At 44.5% G+C, this 16,634-nt stretch overlaps 1 protein-coding gene across 1 annotated transcript in view; it reads right to left on the bottom strand.

The window, feature by feature from the left end:
• Positions 1-315: 315 nt before the first annotated feature.
• The window catches only part of PRKCE (protein kinase C epsilon), a 331,438-nt gene continuing 315,119 nt past the window's right edge, over positions 316-16,634 (bottom strand). Inside the window, exon 15 of the mRNA XM_066595547.1 lies at positions 316-810. Coding sequence (XP_066451644.1) covers positions 664-810 — 147 coding nt within the window. The 3' untranslated portion in view covers positions 316-663. The remainder of the gene's footprint in view (positions 811-16,634) is intronic.

The following is a 16,634-nucleotide window of genomic DNA, read 5'->3' as shown; positions in this document are numbered from 1 at the left end:
ATACCATAAACGGCTAAGGACAAGAATGCCGCTATATCTGAACAAAAGTAGCCGATGCCATCCCCATTAAGCGCTTTTCTGAGACGTGCATATTCTGAAGGGAAGACACATAAAGACACGGGTTCTACAAGAAGACATTTCTATGGTGGCCCCCCACCATATATTTACAGGTTTTTGCAGACCTCGTTCCAAGTTTTTTTTTTTTCACTTTTTTTGCAGATGGCAAGTTACATCCATCTGTTTCAGTGGTTGAAGGGAACAGTGTTTAAGCAAGAAAGGGTTAAAATAACTTAAAATACTTAAAACTCACCCTGCATTGCTTTCCTATTGTACACTTTTTTTTTTGTAAAATAAAAATTAAAAAACAACAATAAATACAAAGTTTTTCTAAGATTGTCTAGTATTTTGTGGTCGCCAACCAGGCAGAATGTTAACGGCTACGGAGACATACTGCGATGTCACATCGCTCCATGGAACAGAAAATAAGGAGTGCCTTCAGTTTAAAAAAAAAACAAAAAAATCAATAGCAACAATAAATAGCATCTTTACACAAGTAGCAGGCTCATAATAAAACAAGTTTGTAAGGATCCACTGAATCTCAGTCACGTATTATGTCTCCATAGGACTACTGCATGAGGGCGGAATTCCACCAGCGCCGGTACTTCAGGCCGAGGGTTCCTCTCCGAAATAGGAGAATCCTTCGAATTCGCCCTGATTGATTTGTTTCACTATGGCTTCATCCACCAGTGTCAGAACAGGTTCTTCTCGTGTGAAATCCTGGTCGAAGTTGTTGACATCGCGCTTGGTTTTCTAGAGAAATGAAACAGAAAAATTGGTTGGTATGAAAGGAGGCAATGAAACGGTTAAATGTCGTGTCTTCAGAAAATGATCTATTATATAAATCCCTTTTTTTGGGTTGAACATATTTTTTTTTTCAATTTTTGGTGATCTTTTTAATCGACATTTAAAAAAAAAAAATCTAAAATCCTGCATTTTCCACACTTACCTCATCTGTAGAAATAAACTTTGCAACAGGCATTTCACTAACATCACAGGCAGGATTACACTGAGAGGTAAACACCTATATACTGACAACTAGAGATGAGCGAGTATACTCGCTAAGGCACATTACTCGAGCGAGTAGTGCCTTAGCCGAGTATCTCCCCGCTCGTCTCTAAAGATTCGGCTGCCGGCGCGGGTGAGCGGTGAGTTGCGGCGGGGAGCAGGGGGAGAGAAGGAGAGAGAGATCTCCCCTCCGTTCCTCCCTGCTCTCCCCCACCGCTCCCGGCCCCCCGCATCTTTAGAGACGAGTGGGGAGATACTCGGCTAAGGCACTACTCGCTCGAGTAGTTAGCCTTAGCGAGTATACTTGCTCATCTCTATTGACAACACAGAATTCTGCATTCACAATAGGTTACAGTTACAGCTAACCTCCGCCCCCTCCCTGCAAAATGACCTCTACACAGGCTACAGAGCATGTCTAGAACAGACTTCCTTACAAGTTAATGGGTCCCCTACTGCCCACTGAAGTCGCTGTAAAGCATATCTCTAAATACTGTTAAATGTAGTTCAAGCAAGATGGCCGCCCCCACAGTTATGTATAGAAGACAAAATAAAAAATGTTACAATCACAAAATAAAAACAGATTAGAAAAATGGAAAATGTTTCTCTATCTGGCTTTAATGAATTTAAAACAAAATTGGTGATATAGCCCCTTTTAACTGCAACTGCCAAAATTCTGTGCCAATTAATTTTATATTTTATATACCACTAGGGGGAGCTGTACTGAAGATGGATTTAGGAAGCTCCTATAGAGCTCAATTATAAATCTGTATGCAATAAGCTCATAAGCTATATAAGACACAGCTACAATTCCTACTGTAGCCCTGATCCATCCTCGTCTTGAATATTGTAACTTCCCACTCTTTCCCTCACTAAACCCTCCCCTCTTTAATTTATCATAGCCTGGCTGCTGCGTTCAACTCTCCCTGTGCCAGTCACTACACTGATGTCTCCACTCTGTGCCAGTCACTACACTGATGCCTCCACTCTGTGCCAGTCACTACACTGATGTCTCCACTCTGTGCCAGTCACTACACTGATACCTCCACTCTGTGCCAGTCACTACACTGATACCTCCACTCTGTGCCAGTCACTACAGTGATGTCTCCACTCTGTGCCAGTCACTACACTGATACCTCCACTCTGTGCCAGTCACTACACTGATGTCTCCACTCTGTGCCAGTCACTTCACTGATGCCTCCACCCTGTCTCAGTCACTACACTGATGTCTCCACGCTGTGCCAGTCACAGCACTGATGCTTCCACCCTGTGCCATTCACTGAACTGCTTGCCCGTCCTCTATAAAATAGAACGAAAACTCCTCATTCGCATCCATAAAGCTCTCCACAGTGCTGCACCACCCTATATCTCCTCCCTCATCTCAGTCTACCACCCTTGCCATGCTCTCCGCTCTGCTAATGATTTGAGACTAACATCTTTCATAATCTGAACCCCCCACTCCCATTTCTAGAACTTTTACAATTTTTACTAATTTGAAAAAAAATTGAACCAAAAGCGCATGTTTATTGGAGACAGATATAATAATCAAGGGTGTTGTGTTATTACTGGTTACCACAGTGGGATCATAAACAGGGTCAAAAATATAGCCGCATCCAAACCCAGTTAGGACTATTTGGCACAATCTAAATGTTAATCTACTTGTTTGACGCCGTTCCGACAACACCAGACACACCTGATACTGAATCTGATTTTTCTTTAGTTTTTTTTTTACAAAGTTTAGCGTGTTTTTTTACATTAAATAAATCATACTAAAAAATCTAGCTATCATTATGCTGGACGATTCCCTCGCTCAAATTCTCCAACCAGGTATCAAATTTTCGCCAACAATAGGCAACATGATACCTCTGAGCCAATGCAACAACACTACTTTGGCATCTCAAAATTAGCTCATGACTAGAGGTTGTTTCATATGGGCCCAATCAAGATGTGATCTGTGCTCTTTATTAACCCTTTCCAACTCATTTATTTTTTTCTCATCCATTCTCCCCAGCTCCAAATAAATTGGAGCTGGGGAGAATGGATGAGAAAAAATAAGTTTTCCCTTTACCCTCCTGATCTGACAGTTAAGGAGGGTGCAGGTGCTCACTGCACCGTGGGGGGAGTGTGGAAGTATTACTTCCGCATTCTCCCTACGGCCTCCAGGCTCGGCGTTCATGTGACCGCTGGGGGTCAGGTGACTCCGGCGGTCACATGATCGCCGGCCGGAATCTCCGTGCATTACATAGCGCTAATTGAGCGCTAGGTAATGTCTAAAGGAGAAGGCAGAAAGGGTTTTTAGCCCTTTCTGCCTTCTCCTAGGGGGTCTTCGATGAGGACCAGTGCAGGAGTGCATCTGCACCCGATGTGTCTGACGATCGGGTGCAGATGCACTCCTGCACTGCAGTGTCGGACCTGTCCCGACATCGGAGCTGTGGAGAAAAATGATGATGTGGGGGCAGGGCCAACATTGGATTGGAAAGGGTTAAAACAACTGACTGAGGCCGAAGTCAGCATCTGTGGGGGGTACATTGTAAGGGGGAAGTAGACCCCAAATCCTCTCAAATTTATTAGGACACTTTGGCCCCTTTATAGACTATATAATGATATGGTATGACAGAGTTAACTGTCTTCCTCCACATTTTTATGGTCCATCCATCTTAGAGAAATTGTTTTCCTAGCCAGGAATAATGATTGTCTGAGAAAGATTCTAATATGGTGCTGCCATTGTTCTTCGACTAGTATCCCAACTAGGCAAATTTCAGGGCATGTAAAAACCGGGACTCCTAGGATCTCCGAGAGGACCCCTGTAACCTCCTCCCAGAAGCTCTGGATGACCGGGCATTCCCATATCATGTGCCAGAAGTCCGAGCGAACACATGTACAGATGCAATTTGTTGATGGAGTCCTACCTCTGAAACTATTTTACGTGAATTTTACTCAATTGTCATCTGAGTTCTGACATGTTGTTTGACCTGCCCCTATTTCCGTGCCTTCTGTGTGGATATTCTGACACTAATATATTGTACAAGAGGGATAGACAAAGCCACTAAAAAAAAAGTTAAAGGGGTTGTCCCGCGCCGAAACGTTTTTTTTCTTTTTTTTTTGCATAGGCCCCCCGTTCAGCGCAGGACAAACCCAAGGGATGTGTTGAAATTAAAAAAAAAAATTTTACTTACCCGAATCCCCTCTCTGCAACTTCTTCCTTCTTTTCCTCCAAGATGGCCGCCGGGATCTTCACCCACGATGCACCGCGGGTCTTCTCCCATGGTGCACCGTGGGCTCTGTGCGGTCCATTGCCGATTCCAGCCTCCTGATTGGCTGGAATCGGCACACGTGATGGGGCGGAGATAAGCAATGACGTGTAGAAGGGGGCGGAGCCAGAACGCCGCTCGTGCCCGGACCGACCAGAAGGGAGAAGACCCTTTTGCGCAAGCGCGTCTAATCGGGCGATTAGACGCTGAAATTAGACGGCACCATGGAGACGGGGACGCCAGCGCAGGGAAGGTGAGTATATAACTTCTGTATGGCACATATTTCATGCACGATGTATATTACAAAGTGCATGTATATGGCCATACAGAAGTGTTTAACTTAACTTGTCATCGCGGGACAACCCCTTTTAACCCTGCAAACAAAGTTCAACAGCTATAGCTTCTACTAGGTGCCAAAGTCCGAAAACTGGGACCACACTGGGAACCTCAAGGAAACGAGAAAATCTACTGGATCTTGTATTTTTGTGCATGAGGCAAGACTTGAGTACTGTGCCTATGAGATCCAGAAATGTAAATGTGACCCATATAACAACATTGTCAGTGAAAGGACCCACAGTGCCCCCCGTGGTTGGAATATTATATATGCCTGGCACCTTTTAGAATTTTAGTTTTCACTTAATAGACTGGTTTATTTAAATCCCGCTGACATGTACATCATATTATAAGCCTCTTGACCTCACTGATCGTTCTTTGTTTCTAGGAAATACCAGAGAGGCCATCAAATCAGAGTCACGCCACCATAAAGGGATTTCCAGGAATAGATACACAGAGAGTTCACAGACACTACTTAGTCTGACTTTAATATCTGTTTCCATATGCTTTGTCATTGTGATCCCTAAGGACAATTCATGACTATGGGAGAGACATAAACATGCAATTGCATGAGAACCGAATAACACAGATGCGGAGATCAGAAAGACCAAACATGAAGAACTTTGTGACTTTCCTGGAAGATCTAACCTGGCCTTGTATTACACAGACCATTTATTTCAAGAGGCACCGTGTAATGCTTGATTTCCCCAGTGGGGGCAGTGATGAAGGGTTGAATAGTTGGTGCCAACCTTTCACTCTCAAGCTTACAGTTGATCTCTGCGATGCCAAAGGTAGGGCGGTCGATAATGATCTTACTGTCAAAGGACTGTTTTAACTAAAAGACATCGTAGAGAATGGAGATCCTCTTTAAATTGCTTGCCTCAATCAAATATAGAATTCGCCTTACCTTGGCTACTGTATATTACTACTAAGGAGCCACACTGAGCAGATTTACTAGCCATGCCTAATAGTTAGTTTATGAGGCTTGTAGCAAGTGACATTGCTATACTGCCTGGTCGAAGTTGACACTGTCTAAGTTATGGTGCTTCTAGGACAGATCCCATGGAGTCCGGGGTGTAATTTTTATACTTATTGGGCTCCCCATTTCCGCACTGGCACCCCGGAAAGTCAGTGTTCCATCTATCGGTGTTGCTTGTCATTGAGTCTGTGCGCACTGACTGCCATGGAGAACAGTGGAGTGTGTATGAAAAGAGTCACGCTGATGGATGAAGAGTTAACTTCCCAAGGTGACAGCACAAGAAGGGGGAGCCTATAACTTGGTGTACAGTGCTTATAGGAGCTGGCAGATTCCCTTTAGGCTATAGCCTTTCCCCTCGAAGCCCCACTACGTTCCCTTGTTGGATGAGTTGCCGAAAGCCTCTAGAACAAATTAATAAACGCAGTAGATCATATGTAATTAGCCTGTTCTTCGGTGCACATTGGTGGAATATGACTTAGACTGGAATATCACCAACTGTTTTATATGCCGCTCTAAGTCCAAGTGCCCGGAGTGTACTGGGACAAATCTACTAAGAGGCATATGCCTTTTAATAAATTTGGTGCCTGTCTGCGCCAGAATCTGCAATCTATGCCAGTTATGAGCTGATGAAGATTTCCACTAATTCTCACCAGTTTTTGGGGGTAAATTATAGTAAACCTATTTGCCCAAAGGAGACCATGTTCCCTTCTTGGTAGGTCCTGAACACTTTCAGAAAAATGCCGAGCGGGGTGAGAAAGGGTAAAAAGTTTAGCAATTTTTTTCAAATAAAATGCAAAAATGTGTGACTGGCTAACTTTAAATGGGCGTGCGTGATATCAGGATGTGAATCACGTCCCATTGCGCTGCGATGTAGGGAAAAAGATCCCTCATGTGTATCAACCCATTCAAAAGAATGGGGCTCATATCCGCGCATCTCGCAATGCACAAACTCACACGATTTTCTCTTCCATGTGAAAACTGCTTTATCATGCCAGAAAACCGCTGTTTGGCCCCTTTCCCACTTGGTCATTGGCCTTCGTCTGCCACCAATCAGGCAGTCCTAATATTTTGGTTATTCGGCTCTGACGATGTAACCCTTGTTCTGTTACATCGTCAGAGCTGAAGAAGAAAAACATTAGGATTGCCTGACTGGTGGCAGATGATCAAAAAGGGGTCCATCCTGCTTCTGGCTTGCCAATGGAAAGTTTTCCGGATGAAATTCCCTGCTTTGAGCCCCAATTCTGGTGCCTTTAGCTTAGTAAATCTCCCCCACGGTGTTTACCGCGTAAACTGGCTGTTATGTAACCCGAGTCACATTGGAACACATACCATGCTACAGCCTCATAAATCTTCATAACAGCAAACAGATCAGTCAGTCCCTTTGTTTGCAGAATAAGGGATGCATACTGTATCTACCCACAAAGTCAAGCCTAGCGTAAATACAGATCTGCATGTAGGTGCTGCATATTAACCCTTTAGTGACCACGCTATCGTGTTTTTACGACGTGCCGTTGCAGGACGTATATGGGGGGAGATAGCGCTGCTATCTCCTTCCATTCATAGCAGGTGTCCGCTGTTTATTACAGCGGACACCTGCGGGCAACAGCCCCGTTCGGCCGTGCGGCCGATGGGGACTATTAACCCTTTAAATGCCGCTGTCAAATCTCACAGCGGCATTTAAAACCATTGTTCGGGGGTCCTGTACGGCCCCCCCGCGGTGAGATCGGGAGAGCTGTGTGGGTGTCATGGCAGCCGGGGTCCTTCTGAAAGACCCCAGGGCTGTCATGACAGAATGCTGATCATGGCCTGCCTGTCAGAATGCAGTATGATGTAATGCTATAGCATTACATCATACTGCATAAGCGATCATAGCATCGCTGGTTGTGGTCCCCCAGGAGGACTAAAAGAAAAAGTAAAAAAAAGAACAATAAAGTTTTATTAATTTTTTTTTTTTTTAAAGTAATAAAAGTTAAAAAAAAAACTCTTTTGCCATATTTACAATTAAAAAATCTAAATAAAACAAAAATACATATTTGGTATAGCTGCATCCGTGAACGTCCAATCTCGTGAACTACACCGACTGCAATATAACGTATGTCAACAGACTAATGAGAAACCGGCAAATTCCCTCTCTTTCTATAGGACGAATTAAGGTGAATGTTTTTTGTCTCCTATAAAGTTTGATAGATTTGACATGCAACCTGTTGCAGTTAGCATGATGATATCGCAGTACATGGCGGCCATTCAAACGAAAAGCTGGTAATAAGTAAGATGCAATAAGTGGCCAGGCATTATCCACTGCATCGAAGCAACAGCCATTCCTTGTACGGCCGTGGGATCTTGAATGGGGGGTCCTGAACCTCCACTGTTCATATGCCAAAATACTGTGATAATCTCCTTAGTGAAGATATGAACTTGTGGTATTAAAGGGGTCGTCCGGTACTTTTACTACTGATGACCAGTCCTCAGGATAGGTCATCGGTTGTTGATTTGTAGGCCAGGTATCAATGTGGACAGTATTGAAGCAGATAGTGCTGTCAGTATTGCAGCGATCCGGTTTGGTACTGTGGGCACAGCTCCTGTTAAATTCAATGGAAGCTGGGCATGTAGTACCAAACTGGGCCACTGCAATGTGAACAGTGCTGTCTGCTGTCAGCTGATCGGTGGGAATCCTGAGTGCCGGATCCCCTCTGTTCTATTATTGATAGATCATCAATGGTAAAAGTACTGGACAACCCCTTTAATATATGATATGAACGAAGTAAGGCTAAGTATATTAGAAAATATAAAATGAATATACTATAATTAGCACATATTATAGCATTGTATAGAATGCACAAAAAGCTATTCCATCCTTCATTAGCGGAAGCCCAAAGGGAAACTCTTTTGGCCTCCTTCAGACTAATGTAACCCTATGGACATGTGTAGTGTGTTCGTTGGGAACTTTCCCAGTGTACACGCATGATGTGAACCTCGCCGGAGGCTGCTGTATAGGATAAATTAATCATTAAACTTGGAAAGTGAATATTTTATGTTAGTGACAACTGGATTTAATATGGGACCAATTGTAAATCGGCTGCATTCAATAAAGGAAAGTTAATTACAGACAGATGAGCTGGGATGACAATAAATGTAACCGCATTGATAGTGTATTTCAGCACAAACCATTTGCATCTAACATGAAGGCCCTTACCTAGTGTAAAGACTCATTAGGGCTCATTAACCTGGGTGGATTTCCTTTTATGTTGTGGCAAGGAGGGGGCCACTATAGCCATGTTGGGGAAGGGGGGGGGGGGTTATGGTAACTATGTTGGGGCACGTAGGTGGCCACTATCGCAATGTTGGGGCAAGGAAAGGAGGTTATTGTAACTATGTTGGGGCACGTAGGAGTCCACTATAGCCATGTTGGGGCAAGGAGGGGGGCTATTGTAACTATGTTGGGGCACGAAGGAGGCCACTATAGCCATGTTGGGGCAAGGGGGGGGGCTATTGTAACTATGTTGGGGCACGGAAGGGGCCACTATAGCCATATTGGGGCAAGGAGGGGGGCTATTGTAACTATGTTGGGGCACAGAGGGGGCCACTATAGCCATGTTGGGGCAAGGAGGGAAGGCTATTCTAGGGGAAGGGACGGGGCAATTGTAGCTAGATCGGCACATGGAGAGGGCCACTAAAAGAGACATGGGTGATTGGAGGGAAACTATTACTTTTCTGTACTAGAAAGTGGGTATTATTAGCTTGTGATGGTCACAAAGGGAAATGGAGGCACTATTAGTATGTAGGGGGCACTGGGGGCAGAGAGCTGTGGCTGAAATAAGTCTTCATCGTGGTCTGAGCTGGCCGAAGAGCTGATGTCACCAACCAAAGAACTGCAGTGTAATTGCTGTAGAACACATTATGCACCCCCCCCCAAAAAATAAAATTATATATATATATATATATATATAATCTAAGAAGAATTAGATGGAAACTCCCATGATTCCCACCAGTATAAGATATTAACAATAATAGATTCCTAATTAGAAGGATTGTAATGATCCTCTTTGAGCCCCTGCGCTTACAGAATGAATCCGTGTACTTAGAGATGTCATGAAGCGGATGTCTGACTATGATAGATCTGTCAGAGAACCACAATGGGTGATTTCTACAGTTAATGACTAATGTTCCCAAAATGTTGTATACTGACCCCTGCGATGTGTACACTTCATATTACATAACTGTATCTTCCAACAGTAGGTGATCTCACAGTTTCGGCACAGTCTCACACCGCAGAGACACTCTCCGATGTAATTCCGCAGTCCCGTGATGGGAGATTAGTGCATACTGGATTACATTTGTGCACGTGTGTATGATTGTAAGACCTACGTGTTCACATCAGAAGGATTTTATTCTGCTAGCATTAACAATTGACATCCCAAACGATGCAGTCTGCGCTGCAATTACTACTGTCCGAAAACAGAATCTTAGATGCCAACAAGGTCAGTCAGGGTCATGGATCTATCATGTTGGCCATGGTTCCAATATTAAAAGGGTTATTTCCATCTCAGCAAGTTATCCCCTGTAATGGCTTGGGTGGTCCGGCCACTGGGACCCCCACTAATCCAGGATATCAGGCCCGGCGCACCTACGAATTTTAACAGCTGCGGTCACCATCATTCCATTTGTTTCAATTGGAGCTGATGGAGATTGACGAGCTCTTGAACTTTGCTATCTTAGGCAGTTCCCATAGAAGTAAATGGGGTGGTGGCACGCATCCCAAATATTGCGTATTTCTTCCTCCTGATGGAAATATGCGCGCAAAAATACTGAATGTGAAGAAACCCAATGTGAATGGGTTCTTTTGTTAATGGTTTGCACAACCGATTATGCGCACGCAAAATCACCCCTATGCAGGAGCCCTTAGTCGGGATCCCAACAGTTGGTCCCACTAATTGGCAAAAGTTCCCCTCTCCTGGGGATAGTGGATAACTTGCTGAGATGGAACTACCTGTTGGGCAGCATTGTAGCTCAGTGGTTAGCATTATTGCTTTGCAGTGCTGGTGTCCTAGGTTCAGATCTGACTGAGGAAAACCTCTATACGGAGTCCGTGTGTTTTATGGCATTGATTGCACGGTTGGACGAAAGATGTCTGGACATCTATCCAGCCATAGCGTCTGGATAGCCACTCACAGCTCTGTGGTTATTTGTAGGCGCAGGATCTTCGGGGAGAATGGACTGCTCCATCATATCCTATAAATGCTTGATTGGGCTCATGTTGGGTAAACGTGCAGGCGTCGAAAATTCTTAGGAAGTCTCCAGAATGCCCCTTGGACGAATTCTAGACAACTTAGGCCCAGTGACTTATCCTATTGGAATATCCCATCATTGTGACGTACATGAAGTCAATAAAGGGCTGCAAATGATCATCACGCACTGGTCAATCATGTGTATAGCTGGACCTGTGGACCGAAGTAACCCTCCCTAGCACGTTCGTTATGTGCTCATACAATAGACTACGTTTTTATTCTGTAATGACCCAGAAGTGGAGATGATCATGAAATTAGTGAGAAAGAATATGGTTATAAATGCACAAAGTTGGCTAGAATTAGCAAAACTACATCAAAGTGCCCATTTCTTCCTTAATCGGGAAAGGAATCTGAATCTCGACAGACCTTTTTATTCCGATTAAACACTAGAAATTCAGAACTGCATAATGTTCCACAAGAGGAAAATTAAAGACTTATTTCTGTCTTCTCGGGGGAGTTATGTGGAAATTTGCCTTCAGACTCGGGAGACAGTTTAAAAGGACAGACTAACATGCTCAGTTGTATCCTAATCTTGACCATCATGTGGAATGGTCATTTTATGAGGCAGATAGGACGATGGCTTTCTGTATGGATCCAAACTGGGTCCAAGTCATCTCAACAAGTGATACGCCAGTCATATGAACCAAGAGAGTCTCAATGTAGGCTCTTCATTCACTGTTGCCTTATTCAAAGAAGAGAATGATCTGCAAACATCCATGAGCTTTTAGCCCTTTTTGGAGGTGCTCTGGACATGAGCCTCAGTAAGAAGCAGTTCATGCTTTGCGCTAAAACATCACCCCTGAATCTGCAGGAGCAGGCTCTTTTAATAGTAGATTTTGTAAGGGGCGGTGACTTGTAAGTATACAGAAGCCAATCAGATTGTGAGAATAATATTAGCAGCAGAGGCCTACATGAACAATCACTGCATTGGGAACACTTACTCAGTAATGGGTTGGTCCACTTTTTTGGACGTCAAGTCTTCACAAGGCGATGAACATCCTTCATACTCCGCTCAACCCATGCCTGCTAGTTAGTGCACATTTTTCAAAAAAGTGGGAGCAGATCTTACAGCTCTTTGCAGCATATCCTTAATATGTTCCAGTGAGTTGGGGAGAATTCATTGCCGTGCTCCTCCAACCAATCCCTAGTGATCTGATCTCAATGACACGGAGTGTAGTGATTTTGAAAAATGTCACTGTGGTTGGGGAAGGCGTCCTGAAAATATGGGTGTAGATGGTCAGCTAACAGGTCTTTGTAGCGTTTGCCATTCAATGAGTGTGGTATGACGACCAATGGTCCTAGGCCATGCCAGGAAATTGCTCCCCAGACCATGACATCGCCACCATCGGCCTGTTGAACATTAATGGTGCACTTGTGGGATACAGCTTCATCCTGTTTACACCAGATGTGGACTTGCCCATCCATATGGTTCAACTAGAAATAGGACTCGTCACTCCAGACGACTTTCTGCCATGTGTAAGATCCACTGACATTCTCCATGGCCAATGCGAGGCATTGTTAGCAATGACGTGGGGTCATCAGATGCCTCCATGAATTGGTTTTTGGCTACTGAACCCCAGTCTATTAAAGGTACGTTGCATTGGTCATTGTGGAAATTCGTCTAGCTTCTCAAGTATTTTGCTGCTCGGTCAGTTGGTCCCAATGACACATTGTTGCTGAGATACCAGACATGCCGCCCAGAGCTTGCCCATAAAATCAACCACACATGGCCTGCTGCTGTGTGATCTTCTGTTGGATGTCTGTCTGTGGTTCAACCAATCTTGGTGCACTCTTGATACTGTGGTTCAGGAACAGCCAACAAATATTACTGTTTCAGAAATATGCTACCACACCTTTGGACAGAAACAATCTGCCTGCGGTCAAAGCCATTTGTACCCGTGACTGCCAAATGTTGCCTTCTGCGGTGCAGAGGAGAGCCGGCATATTATAGAACGGATTGTGATGCAGCCAGCACATGGTGCCACATTACTGATTACAAGATGTCGTGCACCAGTTATTCCTAATGCAATGATCGTTTGGTGTAAATTGCTGATACTCTTGACATAGTTACCCATTTGATCATGGTAATAGGCATACGGTTGTCATGACCAGGTCGGTGTAATTTAAGTGGGTGGGAACAGCAAAAAAAAACTTCATAGCCAACAAATCACGAGAATGTCAAGAGCCGCAGGAGAAGAGTGTTTTGATCTTGTGGGAGGCAGTGACCTCTTATAGGATTACTAGTGAGGATAGGGATGCATTGTTGTCATACATGATAAAACAATGCATCTTCTATCAAATTGGTGCAGGCAGATGTGTAACTATAATGGTTGCACCAGGACCCTGGAGGGCCTATATCGTCGCTCTTCCCCATAGAAGGAGACCAATACTATGAATTAAGCATTATAGTTGGGTGGTCCTTTTGCATTAGGGTCCAGCAGCTTTAAGTTACGCCTCTGGGTGCAAGAGAGTAATATCGCTAACATCTACATGAAACAGTTTAGAAACTTATCCAGTTTCATCACGCGCCATTGACGGATGTTTATCATAATTCTGAGAATCCTGACTATACATGAAGAGTCTTGTTTCATATCCTGGGAAGCAGCCTTGGGGCCAGTATACAGAGGGGTGGAGGCCGTTGCAACACATTACAACTCTTATTGCTACATACATTGAAACTGACCCAGATTTCTTAGATGTATCTTCACAATACTTGCATGTACTGTTGGGTCTTGACATAGCGGACACGTGATGTACAGCATATTCCCTGCCTCGATGTGTTATACTACTTCTCTCTCTCATTAGATGTAGATATCAGCAGTTTAGACATCTCCATATTATGCCTTCAGATTACATAATGAACCTTTGACTGGTCTATGGTAGTCGATCAAAAGTGGATGCCTCAACTATTTCCTGGTTTGAATCAACTTTGTGAGCATTTGGTCTCAAGTAAACGATGACATCATTGAGATTCTGAGCTCAAATCTATTCAGTGGAACTAGAAATAAGTATCTGCAACACTTAGAGAACCCATGAGTTATTATATAGAGACGGCAGGAGAACAAACTAGTGGATCGTTAAACAAGCCTAAACTACGGCTGGATGATCAAAATGCCAAACTGAAACCAAGGTAGATACACCAAGTCCAGAAGCAAGATGTTTAGATAGAGTCAAAAACACATCAGTAGACAAGTCTGAAGACGGGACATTCCAGAAGAAATCGTAGGGGAAATGTCTCATGAGATTGTGCTGATTTAAAGGGCTTATGTCAAGTTATGAAGTCATCACCTGCTCCGTTCATGTCAATGGGAGTGATGGAAATGGCCAAGTACAAGAGCTAGGCAATCTACAGCTATGTAAATAAAAAGAATGAAGGGAGCCACAGCAACCATCACTTTATTCATGCAGGGACTTTCAGGACCCCCGTCAGCGTGTTTTGTGGGGGTCCCAGTGGTTAGATCCCCACTGATCATAAATGTATAACTTTTAATTTAGAACTTGGCACAACCCCTTTACGGGGTTGAGGTGGCGTTGTCTCTTGTAGACTTGGTCACAAAAGTGTAAAGCATTACTGTTTGTAAGGCTAGATGAGCATTTGCGTTGAAAAAAAACTGCGTTATGTGTGTAAAAAACTGCCGTTTTTCCATCCATCTGCAAGTCTGTGTGGCCTCGTCATTCGGTCCGCATTCAGTCCATCTTTTTAGTCAGTGTGCCATCCATTTTTCCCGTGCGACCCCCTCCAAACCCCCCCCCCCCCCTAATTCTCTTGTCCATGTGGAGTCAATTAAAAAGACTGCTGGAGGCCTCATGGTGGACACACTGGGGTATTGCTGTGGAATACGAACTGAATTTCCGCTGCAGTGTACAGTACAATGTAGGCGAATGAGATGAAAGATGGTCATGCTGGGGATTGTCACTGCGGAATTAATTCATTGTAATAGGTGAATTACGCAATAAAAATCCGCACACAGATACTGCTGTGGGTTCCAGTGTGGATTTACTCCATGATACGTGACCATACCCTCAGGCTAGTTTCACGCTGCTTTTTCTCACAAAGTCATCGCTACCACTGGCGATTTCATAGCACATTTTTAATCGAGTGATTTTGCAGCGACTTTTTTGTGAAAGTTGATAGGACTGTCTAATGTTACAACGCGATGCAATAAAAAGGAGGCTCCATAAGGAGACATGGGCGATAAAAAAAAACAAACCGCAGAAAGATAGAGCATGCCACGTTTTTTTGTTGTCTCAACATCGCTTCAGTGAAAACATCGCAGATGGAAAGGAAACTATTAGAGATGAGCGAGCGTACTCGCTAAGGAAAACTACTTGAGCGAGTAGTACCTTATTCGAGTATCTGCCCGCTCGTCTCTAAAGATTCGGGGGCCAGCGGGGGGCGGGGAGCGGCGGGGGAGAGTGGGGAGGAACGGAGGGGAGATCTCACTCTCACTCTCTCCCCCCTGCTCCCCACTGCTTACTCCCGCAACTCACCTGTCACCCGCGCCGGCAGCCGAATCTTTAGAGACGAGCGGGCAGGTACTCGAATAAGGCACTACTCGCTCGAGTAGTTTGCCTTAGTGAGAATGCTCGCTCATCTCTAGAAACTATTGAAAATCATCGGTTTCATAAATCCGCTTTTTTACTGACTCTCACATCACGCGAAAATAGTTTGATTGTATCGACTGTGTGAAACCATCATTAGGCCTCATGCCCATGGCTGTGTTGGACTGCTCCAGCAGAATATCGCAACAGAGTCTGACATGGCGCCCCCCAAAGACCCCATACTCACCTCTCTGGATCCGCCGCACGAGTCCTGTCCGGCGAGCCGGTGCGTATGTGCAGTGCAGCGTATGACGCGCCGGCGGTGACGGGTGATGCATAATCACATGATCCTTTCGCTGTGCTCACAGCGGAAGCATCGCGTTACGGACGTCTTCCATTGACTACAATGACAGATTCCATTTTCTGTGACAATTAGAACATGCCGCGATTTCTTTCATGCTGCGGAATTCCGTGGTAGAATTCTGCAGCGTGAACATTGAGCTATTAGGTTCCATAGAACGTAATAGCTGTGGGATAGCGCCGCGGATTTCCGATGCGTGAAACACGGCTGAAATCTGTCCGTGGGCATTAGCCCAAAGGGCTCATTCACAGGACCATGTTTTCACAGCATATTACGCACGTGATGCACGGTCGTGTGACTTGTGGTGAATGAAGTCAATGAAAATACATGGATTTTCATTGACCTATTAGTGTGTAAACATTGCATGTAGCAACGTGCGTGAAAAAGATTGCAGCATGCTCTATTTCACTGCATATCACGCAGAGACAGCACCATACTAATCTATGGGCTATGATACATGCACAACGCCGCTATGAGATAGTGCATGGAATAAAATAAAAAAAAAGAAGTCACACTGCGCATGGCGCTCTGTGTGAGATAAGTTGTCATGCGCAGAGCTCCACAGACCGGTAAACACTACATAACCCACAACCTAACAATGTGTGATATAGCAAAAACATAGTTTGATCTGCCTCGAGCCATGGAGGTGGACCGCTGGGGCCCAGAGTCACAATGTCCTCTAATTATGTACGCCCTCTGCATAGCTCAGCCACATCCCCTTGCCATTGATGTCAGCACAAGCCACAGTAAAATCCTGCGCTTGCGCAGTACGGAACCCTGTCCCAGCGGGAAATGGACATGCACGGGCCTACACCTTCAGT

The sequence above is a fragment of the Eleutherodactylus coqui genome, chromosome 3 (genome assembly GCF_035609145.1).
Source record: "Eleutherodactylus coqui strain aEleCoq1 chromosome 3, aEleCoq1.hap1, whole genome shotgun sequence".
NCBI lineage: Eukaryota > Metazoa > Chordata > Amphibia > Anura > Eleutherodactylidae > Eleutherodactylus > Eleutherodactylus coqui.
Note: the sequence above shows the minus strand (reverse complement) of the source record. Positions and strands in the feature narration are given on the sequence as shown.